This window comes from Aphelocoma coerulescens, chromosome 10 (assembly GCF_041296385.1).
Source record: "Aphelocoma coerulescens isolate FSJ_1873_10779 chromosome 10, UR_Acoe_1.0, whole genome shotgun sequence".
NCBI classification, from domain to species: Eukaryota; Metazoa; Chordata; class Aves; order Passeriformes; family Corvidae; genus Aphelocoma; species Aphelocoma coerulescens.
The window spans coordinates 5,211,107-5,229,129 of record NC_091024.1 but is presented as its reverse complement, the minus strand read 5'-3'; the positions used below and the strand labels follow the sequence as shown (position 1 = coordinate 5,229,129).

The following is an 18,023-nucleotide window of genomic DNA, read 5'->3' as shown; positions in this document are numbered from 1 at the left end:
CACTTGTGACACTCCTCCACTCCTCGCAGACATTCCCACGATCACCGTGGGGAAGGGAGAAGGGGCTACCTGGCCCTGCCGAGGCACAAAGTGCTTGAGGTGGAGGCGTGGGCACCTCCTGGGATGCAGTTTGCGGAGCAGCTGGTGCAGACAGCTGGTGCTTCCCGGCCGCCCGCCGTGCTGGGGGCTGGCAGGGCCGGCTCAGCCACTGACGTATGTTCAGGACAATCTGAGCGATGACAAAGTTTTTCATCCGGCTGCCTGCAGTTCCCTCTGCACCGCCCCTGCGGCTGCGGGGAGGGGTATGGGCCTCGTGGGTCCCCCGGGTGCCGTGGGAAGCGCTGGACTGTCGGCTGTGCCGAGCGGAGTTGTACACACGGCTGGGACTGCCGGAGGGGCACGGCCACGCTCGGCATGGGGCTCCGGCTCCCACTGCGCCGCAGCACCAGCTTCACCCCCGACCACCCTGCCCTCATGGAAGTGCCCGGCCCCACTGCCCTGAAGATGGAAGTAAACGTCCTTGTCATGGGAGCAGACAACGTAGGGAAATCAGGTGAGAACTGACCGTGAACTGGAACAGGGGATTCCCAGGCTGAAAACTGCAGCGGTGTTTGGAGGACGAGTGGCAGGGAACAGCCCACGGAGCAAATTGATGAGATGGGGCTGAGCCCTGGGGTGCAGCTGTGATTCAAGGTGGGGAAGCTGAGCACAACCTTGTAGGCAGCCGGTGAATGACAGGGGAAGGTATTTTGCACTGAGCTGCAGTTTGCTGATGCTCCGGGTCATGCTGATGCTTCGGTTCGTGCTGTGCCTCTGCTGCACTCACAGACCTGCTGGTGGCTGGGGGAAACTCAGAGGTCGTTCTTGCTTGTAGGAGTTTACAACGGGATGGTGCCTGACTCTGCTCTGGATTTAGAAAAGAGAGTCCTCCAGGTTTAGGGTTATTCTGATGATTCCTATCCTTCCCTCTGCAGCTCTGACCGTGCGTTTCCTGACCCGGCGTTTTATTGGAGAGTACGGAGACATGGGTGAGTGCCAGGCCAGGTCCTGGCCAGTTCCCAGTAGGGACTGGGGTTGAGAGACAACCCTGCTTCTGCCTGTGGGATTTCATTGCAGCCCATCCTCTCCTGCCTTTCTCCAGAACCTTTGCCTGCTCGCAGGGGCTCAGTGTTGTATTTGTTCAGTGACCCATCTATTTGCTCTGGAACTGCTTCTCTGGGGTGCAAAAGGTCCAGGGTGGCAGCTGGTGACACCATGAAGATGACAATTTTTTTTTTTTCTTTTATGGGGGGCAGAATTCATCTACAGCCACAACCTGACTGTGGATGGCCGAGAGATTCTCTTCCACATCTGGGACGTCCCCAATTCCCAGGTGAGAGGGCTCCATTCCTATCACCCGTTTCAACCCCAGGGACAAAAAACCCCTTTACTGGATGTTACCTATGGGGAACCACAGGCTGGGAGGTGCAGTTGAGCAAAGCTCTCAGATCAGAGTTTCATAGGGGATGGAACCCTTCTCACCTGCCAAGCGCAGGGCAGCAGTGTTGCTGACAGGGTAGCAGTAGTTACCGTAGCCCAATGGCCCTCTGGCTGAGAACACTGGAGCTGAAGCACTGATGCTAATACAGGACTGTGCTAAAGAAGTGCAGGTGCTGCTCTGAGGTCCCCACACTCTTACCCCCTACAGCCTGCAGTGCTTGGCAGCTGGGTGAGGGTTAGGGTTAGGGTGTGATGCTGAAAGCTGAATTGTTCCTCTGTTGTGAGGTCTGCCAGGTGCTGCTCTGCCCTCCTCAGTACTCCTCTTTCTCTCTGCCCTTTTGCTGTTCTCTAGCCATCCCTGTCCTGCCAACCTCAGGAGTGCCCTCTTCTAGCAGGCAGGCGTGGAGGGAGGGGGCCCAATAAAACAGCCCTTCCTTTCCTCTTTCCCCAGGAGCAAGCAGAGGATGGCTCCTCAGAGGAGAAGCGAATCCAGTGGGCAGACAGCTTTGTCCTGGTCTACAGTATCTGTGACCGTGCCAGCTTCAACATCCTGCCCCTCAAAATCCAGTTCATCAAGGCAGCCAAGGAGGGGCAGAGCCAGGAGAAGGTGCCCATTGTCATTGTGGGCAACAAACGGGACCTGCACCACCAACGGGTGGTGTCCAGCGAGGAGGGGCGGCTCCTGGCCCTCTCTTTAGACTGCGGTTTCTATGAGGTCTCTGCAGCTGAGGCTTATCACGGGGCCCTCATGGTCTTCCATGGACTGGCCAAGCGTATCCCAGACACCAAGCTGGCCCTGAAGAAGGGTACAGGGATCCGTGGCATCGTCAAGACCATGTCGGCTGTGTTTGCCCGTAAGCGAACGGACTCCCTCTGAGCTACTGCACGGATGTTGCTGCCCTCTGTGCTGCCCAGCTGGGCCCAACCTCCTCACTGGGTGCCCATGGAGATGGTGTGTGTCTTTCCATGAGTGTGACGGGTTCCTTGCTGTCCTCCTAGCGTCAGGGTCTGGGTGTCCTGCCATGCACAGCCAGTGCAGCCGAGGACTGTAGTGTGTTACTCTTGGCTCTGCCATGGGACAGTCTCATCTCTTTGCTGTACCAGCTTTTTAGGTGCCTCCTGCTTTCTTCTCCTGTCCTCCAGCACTGGAAAACGTGGGGTGATTTTGCCAAAGCTCCAGGCAGCAGCATCCCTAGCTTCTGCAGCAGGACTGCCCAGGCTGTCAGTGAGTAGGGAAGCTATCCTGCTTTGTGCAGCACATGACTCCCTGTCTCTCCCCTCCTACCCTGGGATCCTTATTCCTCTTTAACACTCATCAGGATCCTCTTCAGTAACCCTGGAGCACCCATGAGCTGGAGAGGAGGTGGTTTCTCCGCTGAGGAGGCACTGGTAGTTCCCACGTCTGTATCACCGTGTGAGTGTCCCAGAGCCCATGGCACTGGCAGTCCTGGAGCATTTTGGTGAGGGCTGGTGCTTCCCATCCCCCCGCCTTGCTTTTGAACTCGTGGCCTTCTCCCCCACAGCCTTTCAGCGATCGCAGCCGTTTCCCTTGAGCAGGCGAGTGCTGTACAGGCTGTGCCTGGGAAAAGCCAGGCGGGGGGCTCGTTCCCAGGATGGGGATCGCACCACGCGCCTTCCCAAGCCACTCCTTCTGTAGGGCTGCCAGTCCCCGGGGAGGAAAGGAGGTGGGGAAAGGGGTTGCTGGGCTCCTCGATGAACCCTTCTCCTGCTGGGAGGTTTTTCCCTGCCTCTCCCAAACCCTTCCCTTTGAGCCCTGGGAAAGCAGTGTGTTGGAAGAGGGTTTGTGCGTGCTGAATGGACACTGATTTCTCTGCTGTGTTCTTCTGGAAATGCAATAAATTGTCTTTGGCAGGAAGCCCCGGCTCCTTGGAGCTGTGAATTTGTACTTGGGGCATGGGAAGAGACACGTACCGTGCTGGGCATGAGCACCCACTATTCCTGTGGCAGCTACCCACAGGGAATGTAACGGGATGTTTCCCACACCCGCTCCCCTGGCCCTGAGTTGGGGGTCTCACCCCACTCTGTTGCCTTGGTTGGGTGTCTCACTCCCATAAAGCAGCCGAGCATATGGGGTGAGCGGCATGTGGTTTATTATTGCAGGTTTATTATTGCAGCAGATACAACAAGGTGGTGTGGGAAGCCAGGTGATCCTGTGGGAGAGGGGCTCCAGGAGCTCCACCTGTTCTCACCAGCCTTTTTCCTGACCCCACCCGCTGGGAGGGAGGTCCCAGGGCTTTCCCACTCATGAATCCTGCTGGTTGGTGGGGATCTTCAGCCCCTCCATGGAGGAGAAATCTGTGGCCAGGGATGGGCCCTGCGAGGAGGGATGGAGGGAGGAAGGATGGAGAAACAGGCTTGCTATGTGATGTTTGACAGCTTTGCCATCCTCCCTGCTCTCTCTCACTGCTGTTCTCAATGTGTAGCCCATCTAAGTTCACTCTGTCTGCTGAGCAGGCTCCAAGGTAGCCCCGTGCCAGGCCTGGCTGGTCCCTTTCTTCTGGTCTCATGGCTCTTTCCACATCTACTTCACCTTTCTAGTCCCACCTTCCCCCACCTTCTCCTTCCAGCAGCAGAGCTTTTGGTTGCCTTTATTCCCCCATCCTGGCCTTGATGCACTCCACAATAAGCTATCCCATGGCCTGTCTACCACTTCAAGCTCCTGTCCTGGAACAGGGGTGTGTGTGGGCAGCTGGCAGGGGCCCAGGCAAAGCGTGCGGAGGGGATTTGAGAGGGGCTGGGATGTGCTTGTCCCCCTCCCCAGCTCAGTCCTTCTTGAAGACAGGACTGTAGAAGTTGCCGTAGTAGGCCCGGCTGTACATGGACTCGGGGCTGAAGCGGTAGGAGCCCTCGCTCACCCGCCTGTTGTAGGGGGAGAAGGCGGATTTCCGCGGGAAGGGGTAGTCGGGATCGAAGGCAGGGCTGCGGTAGTAGTTGTGCCGCAGGAAGAGGGGGTCCTCGAGCCCCAGGAAGGACAGGGGGTGATGGCCGCGGTGCAGCCGCCAGTCACTCCTTAGCTGGGATTTCTCCTCAGTGGAGGGGGCAGCAGGCTTGGTCTCCTCCTCCTCCTTCTTCTCTTTCTTCTCCGTGTCGGTCTTGCTGCCCCTGGATGCTTCTTCTTCCTTCACTGACTGTCTGCGGAGCTGAGAGATGGGGTAAGCACCCAGCCAGGCTGTACCCACCTGCTAGCCCTGCTCCGCCTGTGCCACACAGCCCCCCCTTAAACTGGGATAAGCCAGTTTGCCCCCAGGGTGGAGGGGAGTGGGTGGCTTGCAGCCCTTGAGCAGCTGTGGTGGAGAAATGGTCCCAGGGGAAAAACAGGCTGAGGTAAAGGAGAGGGGACAGGGTCTCAGCCTGAACTTTCACCTTCCTGGGAGCGTGGTCACACCTTGGCTTGGGCATGAACTGTGAATGTGCCACCACCGCCTGACCTGTTTGTTCTACTGGAGGCCTCACTGTCATGGCTTGGGGGATGCACAGGAGGAGGGTGGGGCTGAGGTGTCTTCAAGGCGCCCCATCCCCCAGTCTGGTACCCCCTGACAATGCCTGGAGTTATGGGGTGCTCATGGGAGGAGATTAAGCAAAATGGGGTTTGCTGGAGATGGACAGGGCCTGGCTGGGGACAAACTCACCGGCACATAGCTGTACAGGGTGCCCAGCAGATGCTTTGGGGCACTGACGAGGGTGCCCCCGAGAGCATCCACTGTCTCCATGGCCCTGGACAGCCTGCGGGGGGTGAAGAGGATCAAGCCCTCTGCCGCATCCCAGGCCACGGCTGGGACCTTCTTCACGTTGGAGATGCCAGAGGCGCAGGCTGTTTGCAGGTTGTGAGCCATGCTGCCCACCAGCCCAGGGTCCTGCCCTGCCTGCCCAGAGAAACCAGCTCAGCTCCCGGCCGTGGCCTCTGCCCCACCGGCCCCTCCAGGCAGAACAGGGGTGGCCCTGGGTTCCCTATCCCCTTTGCAGCACTGATCCTGAGAGATTTCAGCTTGCTGCTCTGCAAAACCCACCACAGCTCTTTGCAGCGGGGTCTCTCCCTGTCCCCGCCAGCTCCCCCCACTCCAGGCCCCAGGGGACCCTCTTCTCGGGGCTGTGCTTCCGCTGCAGGCAGAGGCAAAGGGCGCTGACCCCAACCTGCTGCTTCCCGTCCCCAGCTCCCAGCGGAGCCGAGGCTGGAGACTGTTCCCAGCCCCACTGGCTCACACCACCCCTCGCTGCTGGGACCACGGCAGGGGGATTTTCAGGGGTGTTCAGAGGCTCAGTAGGGAGTTTGGTGCTGACATCCCACAGCTCCAAAGGAGTTTTGAACATACAAGCTGGGACAGAGGCTGCCCACAGCCCCCAGCTTTGGGGAATCAGGGAAGGGGACAGCTGGGGCTGCCCCACTGCCAACCCCTTCTTGCCTCCTCCAAGCTGCAGTTCAGGGTTGAGCAGGGATAGGGACCTGGTCCCCAAAGGTGTGGGGGAACAGCCTCCATGCTTGCATGCTGCATGGGTAGAAGGATGCTTTGGAGCATCCCCAGCTCATTGCTCTGCTTTTCTCCATACCTTGGTGTGCTTGGTGTCTTTCTTCCCTGCCTTCTCCTGCTTCTGCTCTGGTGCCTTGCTCTGGTGCTGGCTCAGCCAGCCCGTGCTGCCCTGCCCATCACTGCGGCTCTGTGGGGCTGCGGGGACACTCGGCTTGGCCAGGCTACCCTGCAAGGGCAGCAAAAAGCCACGGCTCAGAGGGAGCTGGCTGGTCCCATCCACTCCATCCTGCTCAGCCTGAGGATTTCACAGGGGTGTGAAGGGAGCAGGGAGTTCATTTGTGCATCTGGGGAGAAACCCTGAGGGCAGATGGGAGCTCTGGGATTTTGGCACAGGCCAGGGAAGATGTTCCCACTGCAGCATGGGGTAGGAGAGGCACCTCCTTCTCCCCATCCCCTCTGGGTCTCTGCAGGGGCTTTTTGCTTTAGGAAAGATGTTATGGCAAGGCCATAAATCAACAGTTACACACTGGGAGCCTGCTAAAAATAACTTGTCCCACTAATGTGGTACATGGTTACATGTGAACATCACGCAGGAGCTGCCAGCCCCAAGCTTATCCTGCTGAGCAGGGGAAGTGTACCCTGCTCAATCTGCTCCAAGGAGCCTGAAATGTCTTGTCTGAAAGCAGAACCAGCTCCAAAGAGGACGTGGGGGAGCAGGAACCCAGCAGGTGGGTTCTGGCACTCACCAGGATGGGGATCCAGGAGGCCAACTCCTGCCCTTTGGTTTTGGCACGCTGGAGGCTTTGGGTGGTTTGCTGGTAAGCACGGTGGGACATGGTGCTGACCAAAGCGCTGATCCGGCCCAGGGTGCTGGGAGCGCTGGGAGCGCTGGGAGTGCTGGGAGTGCTGGTTGTGCTGGGTGCGCTGGGAGCCCTCGGAGCACTGGGAGCATTGGGAGTGCTAGGAGTGCTGGGCTGCTGCTGGGAGACCTTTGATGTTGACAGATGTTTCTTTTTGGGCTTCTTCTCTAAAGGCAGAAGAGTACAGGCAGAAGAATGGTGGGAGGGTTACATCCTGGTGGGACCATCCTCCTAGGTAGCCTTATGCCAAAACCCAGGGGCTGCCTCCTGCCCTGTGCACCCCACAACTGAGGAGCCACCCAGCCTGTTGTCACCAAACTCCCTCAGAGGGGATTTGGGCATCAGGACTACCTGCTTCTTCATCCTCCTCTGGCAGCAGGTATTCCATCAGCTTCTCCAGCCCTCCCAGGGCTGTGTCGACCCCCGCGGCTGCCATCTGGGTCACTGAGTTCTTCCTCGTGTACTTGGCTGTTGTTTCCACAGTGTTCTTGGTGGCCTCATAGCCCTCCGCTGCCAGCTCTATGATCTTATCCACGGAGCTGCCAATGGTGCTTTTGGCACTTTGGAGGGGGCAGGAGATGGTGTCCTTCAGTTCAGATGCAAGCTGTGGGCACAGAGGTGGAGAACAGCCCCACTGGTGTGCTTGGGGTGGCATGGGACAGCCAGAGGGACTGCAGGGACCCCATCCATGTCCATGCCAGCAAACAGCTCCAAGAGCGGCATAACACCTCTCTCCAGCCTGGGCTGGGGGTAGCTGGCAGGGATGGGACACAGGGCATTGTCAACTTATATTTGGGAGCCCAAACGGTCCTTTAGGCTGCAGCATCCCTTGGAGGAGCCCTCACTTGGAGCTGCTGTGTCTCCCAGCCAGCAGCCCTTCACCATCCAGAAACAAGACAACAAGACTAGAGAAGATACGCTGTGGGCTCTTCAGAGGGGCTGGGGGGTCTCAGATTGTCCTGTCCGTGACTTACCTTGTCGACGGGGTACTGGAGGGCAGGAATCTTCTCTTCCAGGTGGTCCAGGCCCCGGCAAGCCAGGTTGTTGGCCACAGTGACTGCCTTGGGCAAAAGCATGGTAAGAAATGCGCCTGGGCTGTGGCAGGCACATGCTTGTGCCAGCACTGTCCCACCAGGGGAGGCTCTGGTGGGGCCCCCTGCCACATCCCCCCCAGCACGTGGACTCACACTGCGGCTCCAGCCGGCGCACCACGGGCTCCATGCCCCACATGGCCAGGGCACCGGCACCCTGCACGCCCCGCTCGTACACCTCACACACCGAGGCCATCAGCGGGTGGGACTCCTTGGTGCTGCTGTACTTCCGCTGCAGGGTCTCGCAGGTCGAGCTCACCACGGGCAGCTGCAGGACCCTCTGCAGCACGTTCTCCTGCAAGGGCAGATGGACACGGGTGAGCCAAGAGCTCTTCCCTGAAGAGTGCCCCATTGCCCACACACTGGTGGCTCTCGGTGAGTGGCAGTGACCAGAGGACCTCGGCTTGCACAGGAGGAGGAGGAGGCCATTTCTCAAGCCCCACTGAGGGTCTCCCAGGTATGTTGTGTAAGGACGAGCAGGCCCGCTGCTGCCACTGAGGGAGCAGGGACACTGCAGGCATGTCCCAAGGGAGATAGTTCCCACTCCTCCAATTGTCCAAGAACAGCTACTTGGGTGCTCCCTCTGGCTTCCCACCCTGGTGGAAGCCTCCATGACTTCTGGAGGTTTGGGGACTAAATGGGGCACAGATGAAGGACAGGCACAGTTGGCAGTTATCACTTAGTCCTTGCATCAGCTCAAGGTTAACCTTTTTGAATCTGAACTATTTAATTTCAAGCAACTAAAAAGGTTTATCCTTTCCCTTTGATGATGCTCTATACTACTGCAGGTAAAGATCCATATAAAAATAACACAGGGACATGTGGGACAGCATGAGATGTGGCTGGCATTCATCCAGCAGAGTCAATACACACTACCTGGCCCCCTTGGCACATCTCTGCCCTCCTCTCTCTCCCTTTCCCTGCACCCACCTTGGCACTTCCATCCTGCAGAGCCTGAGTCTTCTTCACCGTCATCGTGGCGCATCCACCTGCAAAGCAAAGTTGGGAGCCGCAGACTCTGCCTGAAGGCAGGGCTGGGCTTGGGCTCCCCCCTCATTCCTGCACCCCCCAAGCACAGCAGCTGGGCTGACACACACCTCCCATGGGTGCAATGGACGTGGCATTGCCCAACGCTTGACTTTTTACCAGTTAAACTGTAAAACCAAAGCCTCCATGCAGCCCTGCCCTGCTCGTGTGCCTTAGCACCCAAAGATACAACAAAATTAGTTGAGAGGTATCTAGTTTAGAGAAATTATGGTATGGGCAGGATAAAAGATGCTGGCAAAGCAAACTCAGAGCAACCAGGATGCTAACAGATGGGCATGAGAATAGACTCTGGCTGAGAAGGGGTAAGAAGGCAGCACAGGAGCAGATAGAAGAGCGGTGGGTAGGGATGTGGTGAGATGTCCAGCTGAGGTCAGCATCCCCCTTGCACACATCTGCTTGTAATGCCAACACTCATCCCTGTGAAAACAGCTCCAGCTCCCAGCCCCAGCACAGACCCCCTTTTCTTAGCAGCAGATGAAATTCTGGAAATCCAGAGAGAATGGGTGATCCCTGCTCTCACTCCCTGGTCCCATGGAAGCTGACCCGGAGCACCCAGTGGGCACAGGCTACTCACCGAGGGCCAGCCTGTCCCCAGCAGAGCAGGAGCAGAGAGCAGTGTCTGCACTGTCCCTTCACCCAGGTCCTGTGAGGGTGATGCACTGGGCTCTGGCCACTACCACCACCACGAGGCCCCACCTCCCGGTTGCGTGGGCTCAGGAGCTGACGGATTGCGGTGGAAATGGGCCAAGGAGCTCCCTGAAACCACCGTAACTGAGAACAGATGATGGCAGAAAATCCCCTTTGTTGCCTTCCCTGCAGAGTCCAGAAGCTGCAGCCTGGCTGAAATGCTCCGGGGTTTAACACCACTCCTTCCACAGATCAGAAGAAGCTGCCCTTGGACCTCACCACCTCAAAAGCAACAGATCTTGAGCAGACAGGGAGAAGGGGAAGACTCAGGCAGGGTTTCCTAAGAGATGAAACCCTTCCTGTATTTCTGTAAGCCCTGTTATGCCTCATGATGGACCAGGATACGATCCTGTTGGGAAACCTAACACAGACCAAGAACATGGTTTCTCCCCAGGAGAGTTTACTAAGCACAGGGAGTAGAAGGCAGACGTGGGGAGACATATTCTGCTTGAAACAATGTGGTTTGGCCAAGTTTGCAATTTCTAAGACGATTCATGAGGCTTTTGGTGAGGAGGCTTTAGCTGACAGTCGAGGCAGACACTGCATTAGGAAAGCTTTAGGCATTTTGGGTAGACGGAGAAGAAGATCACAGTTTGGAAGTGATCTCTGGAGATCACCTCATTCAACTCTTGCTCAAAGCAGGGCTACTCTCAAAGCCAGATCAGGCTGCTTGAGGTCTTGTCCAGTCTTAAAAACTTCCAGGGAGAAGATTCTCTTCTCTCTGGGGCTCAGTTCCTGTGCTAACCATACTAATGGTTTAACTATTTTTTCCTCATGTCCAGCTGGAATTTTCTTTGTTGCAATTTGTGTCTGACATCTCCTGTCCTTGCTCTGTGCACCTCTGAGCAGAGTTTGTGCCCCAGCTGGTGCTGGTGCAGCATGTGTTCCATGCCCCTCAATGCCTTATCTCTCAATGATCCTCTGCTGGACTCTAGTCAAGATCTCTCCTGTGATGGTGGGACCAAAACAGGACACGGTTCCCCAAATGTGGACTACAAATGCTTTGCAGAGGAACAACTGCCCTCCTTGACCTGCCAGCAATGCTCTCACTAAAATGCTGCACATTGAGGCACACTGAGGACTCACACCATCATTAACAAATTCATTTGTGGTACTGACTGAAAAAAACCACACCACCTGTGAGGGCCCAGGCCAGGTCTTGGTTATTGACTACGGATGAGCCACAGTGATGAGGACAATGTGGTGGAAAGGGGACAAATGCCAGAGGACAAGGCAATAATCAGGGAGATAAGTGCAGATGAGTGGTCCAGGGCTGCTGTGTGTCCTGGACCAGCTGGCACAATGCAGGGAGACCCTTGGCATGTGGCTCACAATGCCCACAGCTGCCCAGCACTCCTGTGCAGGACACAGAGGCGGGCACCCAACACATCTCCATGGCTTTCTGCTTGTGGCTGCACTGCTCGTACTTGGGGGTGGGAGGCTTCCCTGGGGCATGGGAAAGCCACAGATGGCAGGAAAATCCCCCCTTTCCTTCCCAAAGAGTGCAGAGTTCACTGCCAGCCCAGGGCTGTGCCTGCCTTGCTGGCTGGGTACAGAGACACATGAACGTGCTGGGCTGCCTCCAGCTGGGTGCTGGGGTCAGTCACTGCCCTTGAGACAGAGGGACAAAGGCACCAGCCTGCTTAAAGGTTTGCTCTCTTGGCACTGAGATGTTTTCCAGCCCTGCTGGCCTGGCTAAAAGTGCAGAGGGCACAGCAACCTCCTCTCTGCCTTGGCTGGAGTCAGGAGCCAACAAAGCCTTTGCCCTACTAACGCCTGTGCTCATCCCCTCCCCTTCCTCTGTGGCAAAGGCTGTGCCAGCCCCGGCTCTGCAGGGCAAAGGTACCACGGCCTCCCTGCCCCACCACTCCAGCTCACACCACAAACACTTCCTGTGCTCCTGCAGGCAACGTTTAGAGCTAACAGGATCTGCAGGGTGCAGGGAAGCAGTTCCACACCCCTGCCTCTGCAGTCTGCTCTGTACTCATTCATATACCATGGCAAGGGGATGAGCCAGATCCCCAAAGCCCTGCAAGGCACCTTCTCACTTCGGTCTGTGAGGGGGCTATAGAAGGATCTGATTCATTTCCATGCAGGATCAGCAACCCCATAACCACTGCTGACAGATGTCTGCCCAGTTTCTTTATAAGGACCGCACTCCTGGGCAATCTATTTAGATTTTTATTTTACTTGCAGTTCAAAAGAAGTGTGATTTAATTCTTTGTGGCAATATAAAAGTATTACCTCCTGGCTTTAGCGACTGATTTATTGCCTCGCTCTTGGCAGAAGAGTTTTTAGACACTTGAAGACTACTCACACCCTCCCCCAGTCACACTTCCTCTACAGAACTGGTTCATTTGGTATCTTCCTGGAGATGCTGGTTTTTAACCTTTGACTGCTCACCTGGGAATCCCCAATGGCTCACATATTCCTTGAAATGTCATGCCAAGCAGAGTGTTAATGTTGGGAAGGCCTTGTCTGTAAGCAGAAGAGAAGATGACCACTCTCCTACTTGTTTCCATTACAAAATGTGTATGAGGCCACTGATCCAGAAGGAAACTCTTGCTAAAGCATTCCTGAATGCCATGCTTTATACTTTGTTCAGGAGCTGACATTTTGGAGCTTCCAAGTTCGCAAGACTCTCACTGCAGGGGTTAGGAGCTAACAGTGAGCTCAGTTTAATGGTTATCCTGGTCCATCCCTTGCCATCTCTGCTGGAGATGTTACCCTTTGTTCCCTCCCTGAACTGGAATTTGTCATTAAACCATGACCATCCAAACGAAAGGCTGTCCCTAACATGCAGTTTTACCTGATACTCATGTATTTCTTAATGTTTTTTGCAGCTGAAATGGTGACTCTAAACTAGCTGGATGAATCTGTCTGCCAGCTGGCTACTGCAAAAGGGAAGCTCCAGCACCCAACCACAGGCAATGCCTCTTTAACAGTATCACCCTTCATAAAACTCAGAGATGGGAGGAATCCTCCCTCCTTCAGCATCTCTACACCACCTTCTAAGTTATACACAGACACAGTGTCACACTCATCACAGTTTATTGCTCGTGTTCAAACACCTTGTTCTTACTCCAATTGCTGTATTAGAAACAGATACAAAACAAGGCACTAAAAGGATTTTCTCCATATGATCCTGATCCTATGGCTTCAGCTGCATTACATTAAGGTACCTTAAATCACCAGCCTCCAGCTGAGGAGCAGAAGGCAAATATTAAGTGCTTTACATCCAGTACCAGAGGTACTCCTGTATGTTCCAGCCTGCATCATGGAGAATGGGACAGGTAGGGCTGAGACAGGCTGAAAACTCACCCCCCATCTCCCACATTAAGGCTGTACATGCTAATCCACACCAGGCCCTACCGAGAGACATCAAAGCCTGGCTCAGGGCTTTGCACAGTGTTTGCCTGCAGGGCACAGGGAGGTGAAGATTGGGCTACATCCCTGTGTCAATGGCTTTCCCTGCAAAGTGTAAGAGAGCAAGAGAAAGCAGTTTGCAAACCAGTGAAAGTATTTTGTGAAGTATTTTGCATCTGAGAGCTCCTCTGAGTGGGATTGAGAACACTTTTTTTGCAATAAGATGGAATTCTGTAGACAAAAGGTGGTCAAACCTCCACGGTCAGATCATCAAGACTCCTCTTCCTTTCTTCCAGGGGTTGCTACACACTGGGATAATGATCAAATCTGACCAAGGGAGGGATGGGTTCACATTGCCAGGAGATGAAAGACAAATGGAGAACAAAACAAAAAAATTCCATTGTTATAAAGGAGAGGAAGCCTAGAATATAACATATCCCACACACAATGCTCCATTTTGGCCTGAACTGCCAGTATGCTCTACTTTTAATGCTACTCATTTCCATATAAAAAAGAAGAGCTGCTGAAGGCCACATCTGGTCTTCAAACACAATTATCTTGCCCAGCAACCTCTTACTTTTTAAACACTTCACTGGCAGGCTACCACTTCATATTCAAACTGGAAGTAATTCCAAGCCCAACCACAACAACTTCAGGTAAACTGAAGCACTGCCTCTCCTGCCTACTTAATTCCATATCCTTTGCCTTTTAATAAAGGAGACCCACACCTTTTAATTTTCTGTTTTTAGACACCATCAGAAATAATAAGAGAACACGTTGGTCCAGGTTATTATAGTCTGTTCACATCTCCTTGACAGATTGAACAAGGAGTTCTTACACCAGGAAGCAGCAGAACACACAGGCCTAACTCTGATAAAGAAAAATGTTAAATTTATCTCCTATATAATGTGCAATTTTGTCTCAGATGGTGTCAGACTGGTACTCTGCAAAGTCAGGAGCAGCAAAAACTGCATGCCATGCTAGACAGCTGGACACAGCATTTCTGTTTTAACCCAGTTACACTGCCAGCCATCACTGCCAGTGAGGTCAGTGATGAACAATAATGCAGTTGCAGGGCAAACATGAAGCGTTTTCAAGTGGTTGAACCCATTCAGCCAGCGAGGGAACACACAACCAATCTTGTGGTCATGAGCAGGGAGGATAGGGAACACCAGAGAGGAAAATCTGAACCATGAATTCCCAAATCCAGTAAAAAGCTTTTTTTTCTCCCAGGGAATTCTGATGTTAACATGACCAGCTCCATTCTCTTCCCTCCTGGAGCTTGCACAACTAGAAACACATCCTTGCAGTTTTTCTGACTCAGAGAGCTCTGAGCCAGGCTTCTCTCCTTAACAGCAGGTTCCAAAGTCCTCATTATACTGGAATTTTTAATGTTAAATTAAAAGAGAAAAACAAGGTCCTTATCACAATATGATTAATGGAAAATTGTTGTGCTTGCAGTTACAGGGGTTTGGGAGTTAATGTGCTTTCCTGCACCAAAGCTCTCAGCTGTGGCTTGCTGGAGCAGTCGGAGTCACTGGCTGACAGTCCTTGGCTCACAGTATCAAAGGAAATGAAGAAAGTGCAGATTTCGTGGGACAGGAGGTGGCACTCACTAGAGTACAGCTCCAGCACCACCAGTGCACACCACAGAGATCATCTCCAGGTGCACTCAGACAGTGCCTGCAGGACTCAGGATCCACCAACCCAAACCCATCAGAACGCTCATCCCTGACTTCAGGCCATTCTAACCTGCCTTAGCCCACTCCAGACAATCTGACTGTAGGGACCTTGGGTTAGTGAACTGAAGCTTTCCAGTGTAAACATGATTAGTCATGAGTCATATACCTATTGCAGTTGCCTATGCAGCTATTTCACAACCCTGTATTAAAATAAATGAATATTTTCTTATCTAGCAGCCAAGTTCCAAGTCCTCTTTCTGTTTGTGAAATATTACTCGGCCTTTTCCTCCCTCCACTCCATCAGGGAGTGTGTCATGGCACCAAATTCATCTGCAAAGGCACAAGGAAGGGAAAAGGGCAGAATTCACTTATTCAGAGGAGAAAATTAATCTTGAGGTTATTGTAAGACATGTTCATTCAAAAGTGCCATATGAAGATAAAAATCTATCAGAAGATCAAAGCTGCAGCCTCATACTATGCAGCTCCTTTTATGTCACTGTTTCAGCTTCAGATGTGGGATTGCTAGTGTGAGGATCCCCACCAGGGAGGAGAGGAGGCCGCAGAAACCAATCATTCCTGGGTTGGTTTTGTAGATTCCCAGCGTATCCAAAGGGCCTGAAAGATCACAGAGGTTCTTCATCAAGTCCAGCAGCAGAGGAGGATTCCTTTTCAGTATCTGAAAGAGCTGGCAGAGAAAACCGTGCAAACCATCACTTTTCACACCGTTTAGCTCCTTGCTGTGTTTCTGCCAGAAGGAATTCTCCTTGATCTTTTCTTCCAGTGCAGCTTGTTCCAGCCTCCAGGAGATCTCATACCAGTCCCTGGCCAGATTCATCAGGAGTGAGCAGTAGTAGCACTTGGTAGCCCAGTTCTGCCACTTGGCTTTGTCGATGTCCGGCTGGAGCCCGACGCTCCTGAGCCACAGCACCGCGTCGCACACGAAGTACAGGGCCCGGCTCAGGTGTGAGGCTGTGAGGCAGAAGCGAGGAACCACCTCTGGCAGCTCTGCAGTTCTCCTCGCTGCCACCAAGGCGTGCACCACGTTGCCCAGTCTGAACACTGCAAGAAACCCCACAAAGGTTAGCACGGCCTGGCCTCACGAAGAAGCCGGCCCGCCACTGTCTGCACGTACTTTTACAAAACTTAGATGGCTTTGGGCATTTCTGTGCTTAAGCGTTGGTTGGAATTAGTGAGGAAAGGGGTGTAAACATCTCAGTTCTGTGTAAACATCACCAGCCCAGGACCTACGCACGTGTTTTGTCAATAGCCAGGACTTGCAGCCTCTCCTGCCACTCTGTTCTTGCACCTGGGTGCCCTCTGGACCAGTATCACCCTCAGCTCTGCAGGAGTCAGTGCCAGCAAATAAAGAACACAAACAGAGCCTCTAATTTCAGCTGTACACCTCGCTGGATTTTACCTCACTCTGTGGACAGAAGATGTTACTGCATTAATCCTATTGCAATCATGAGCTACAGCTTTCCTAAGTATCTGTGAAAGCTGGTGATTCACGTGCTGAGCACAGAGACCAAAATCCCTCCTCAAACATGAATCTGTCAGAGGGACTTGTAGTTCCCTGCAAACTGTGTGGAACAGCGTATTACATTTCAAACTACAGCCATCAGGCAAACCTGATTTCACCTGCTGCACAATTTGGGTTTTGGCCCCTGAATGTTAATACAATATTATTCAAAACACTTTTTACACCCTGCTGCCCTGTCACAGTGGCAGATGTTGGCAGCACCCAAGCCTGGTGGAACTACAAGAGCCCTGAATTTAGGCCTGATGTCTGTGAGTGATTTGTTTAGCAGAAGCACGAGAATTATGGCTATGCTGACAAACCAATTGGCCTCCCCACTAGAAATTACCATACTCTGGAGCTAATGGAATAATAAACAAATCCACGGCAATACCACAGATTAGAATATTTGTCTCATATTGTTGCAGTTGTTCCAGGATTGAGCAATTGAGAAGTGGGTGGAAGATCAAGCTGAAAACAAGGGATACAAACATAGCAACAGCGTAACCATCGTGGATGCAACCGTGACACAGAATGGAGTGATGCAAATGGCCAGGCTGTGCGAGAAGCATGGAAGGGTATGTGATTTAGTAGGGCATAAATGCTAAAGAAAATTAATATGTTAAGTAGGATATAAAAGCCATATTGAAGGATGGTCCTTCAAAAGTGATTTTTTTGGATGATGATCTTTTAACGCTGGCTTGTCTCAACCCATCAGCTGGAAGGACTAATGAGCACACAGTGAGCCAGCCTTGCCTCGTAACCCTGCTCTGTCCTTGAACAGAGATGACAGCTTGGCCTCTACAACAACAGCTGACTGTTGACTTATTCATCTCATCGTTCCAGCAGTAATTCTGATTGTCTAACTGGAGAGGAGGCTGAGGAAGTAAAAAAACTCTATCTGGCCCTACCTAGCCTGGCAAGCCATGGCAGGGATAAGGTCTATCGACAATTTTGTAAATACACTAAAAGAGGTTTTGTGGCTTAAGGTAGGTTAACTGCAGAAAACACAAGGCCAAGAGCTGTTTTACTGGAAGGAACAAGTGAAGAAGGTCTTATCCCTCTAGACACCACGTACTTACTTTTCCGGCCAGAGCTCATGCTAGATTCCAACTGCTTGAGTTTCATTACCAGCTTCTTTTTATCGGTTTTATTCTCTATTAAATAGCTAAGTAACATGCATGTGTACTGAGTGGCTCTGGAAGGGAAAAAACGAGAGGGGGACACAGGTGAGACACAGACAATCCCGGGATGGCAGCAGCAGGACAGGTTTATTTCACAGAATCACAGAATTGTCAGGGCTGGAAGAGACCTCTGGAGACCACCCAGTCCAACCCCACTGTCAAGGCAGGGGTGACACAGGAAGGCGCCCAGGGGGGTTTGGAATGTCTCCAGAGAGGGAGACTCCAGGGCTCTGCCACCCGCAATGTAAAGAAGCTCTTCCTCACGCTGAGGTGAAACTTCTCGTGTTTTGCTTTACGGCCACTGCTCCTCGTCCTGTCGCTGGGCACCACGAGTCTGGCACCGTGCTCTGACAGCCGCCTTTGGAGCGGAAGGTGCCCCTGGCCCGCGCCGTGCCAGGGCCGGGCCGTGTGCGGGGACGGGGCCGCGGCCCGGCGGGACGGGGCTGGGCGCGGGGCCGCTGACGGGTGCTGCGGGGTGCCGAGGGGGACGCCTTCCCCCACACTCACCGGAAGAGCTGGTCGCGGCCCTGGCAGCGGTTGGTGAAGTCCACGAAGCCCTCCATGGCTCGGCGGCACCGCGGGAGCAGCGCGGGGGCCGCGGCCGCTCCGCCCCGCCGCGCTCGG

General features: G+C 53.8%; 3 protein-coding genes across 3 annotated transcripts; 1 reads left to right on the top strand and 2 right to left on the bottom strand.

The window, feature by feature from the left end:
* The first annotated feature begins 345 nt into the window (after positions 1-345).
* On the top strand, positions 346-3,343 carry LOC138116449 (ras-related and estrogen-regulated growth inhibitor-like protein). The gene is made up of 4 exons (XM_069025785.1): positions 346-553; positions 975-1,028; positions 1,296-1,372; positions 1,931-3,343. The coding sequence occupies exons 1-4, from the start codon at positions 415-417 to the stop codon at positions 2,354-2,356; spliced, it is 696 nt and encodes a 231-aa protein (XP_068881886.1). The 5' UTR covers positions 346-414; the 3' UTR covers positions 2,357-3,343.
* Positions 3,344-3,573: 230 nt separating this feature from the next.
* PLIN1 (perilipin 1) lies at positions 3,574-9,643 on the bottom strand. The gene is made up of 9 exons (XM_069025910.1): positions 9,539-9,643; positions 8,848-8,906; positions 8,014-8,212; positions 7,801-7,883; positions 7,178-7,430; positions 6,713-6,993; positions 6,046-6,192; positions 5,130-5,363; positions 3,574-4,640 (listed from the first exon to the last, which is right to left on the bottom strand). Exons 2-9 carry the CDS (start codon positions 8,890-8,892, stop codon positions 4,263-4,265), a joined length of 1,620 nt encoding a protein of 539 aa, XP_068882011.1. The 5' UTR covers positions 8,893-8,906; positions 9,539-9,643; the 3' UTR covers positions 3,574-4,262.
* Positions 9,644-14,333: 4,690 nt separating this feature from the next.
* PEX11A (peroxisomal biogenesis factor 11 alpha) lies at positions 14,334-18,017 on the bottom strand. The gene is made up of 3 exons (XM_069025879.1): positions 17,907-18,017; positions 17,298-17,413; positions 14,334-15,758 (listed from the first exon to the last, which is right to left on the bottom strand). Exons 1-3 carry the CDS (start codon positions 17,960-17,962, stop codon positions 15,193-15,195), a joined length of 738 nt encoding a protein of 245 aa, XP_068881980.1. The 5' UTR covers positions 17,963-18,017; the 3' UTR covers positions 14,334-15,192.
* Positions 18,018-18,023: the final 6 nt, after the last annotated feature.

Coding starts and splice junctions, on each gene's coding strand:
- PEX11A (XM_069025879.1), bottom strand. CDS start 17,962: ATGGAGGGCTTCGTGGACTTCACCAACCGCTGCCAGGGCCGCGACCAG. Junction 17,414..17,906: donor GGCCGCGACCAGCTCTTCCG/GTGAGTGTGGGG, acceptor TTTCCCTTCCAG/AGCCACTCAGTACACATGCA. Junction 15,759..17,297: donor CATGAGCTCTGGCCGGAAAA/GTAAGTACGTGG, acceptor GGTTTCTTGCAG/TGTTCAGACTGGGCAACGTG.
- LOC138116449 (XM_069025785.1), top strand. CDS start 415: ATGGGGCTCCGGCTCCCACTGCGCCGCAGCACCAGCTTCACCCCCGAC. Junction 1,029..1,295: donor TGGAGAGTACGGAGACATGG/GTGAGTGCCAGG, acceptor TATGGGGGGCAG/AATTCATCTACAGCCACAAC. Junction 1,373..1,930: donor GGGACGTCCCCAATTCCCAG/GTGAGAGGGCTC, acceptor CTCTTTCCCCAG/GAGCAAGCAGAGGATGGCTC.
- PLIN1 (XM_069025910.1), bottom strand. CDS start 8,892: ATGACGGTGAAGAAGACTCAGGCTCTGCAGGATGGAAGTGCCAAG. Junction 8,213..8,847: donor TGCAGGATGGAAGTGCCAAG/GTGGGTGCAGGG, acceptor CTGCCCTTGCAG/GAGAACGTGCTGCAGAGGGT. Junction 6,994..7,177: donor AGAGGAGGATGAAGAAGCAG/GTAGTCCTGATG, acceptor TTCTGCCTTTAG/AGAAGAAGCCCAAAAAGAAA.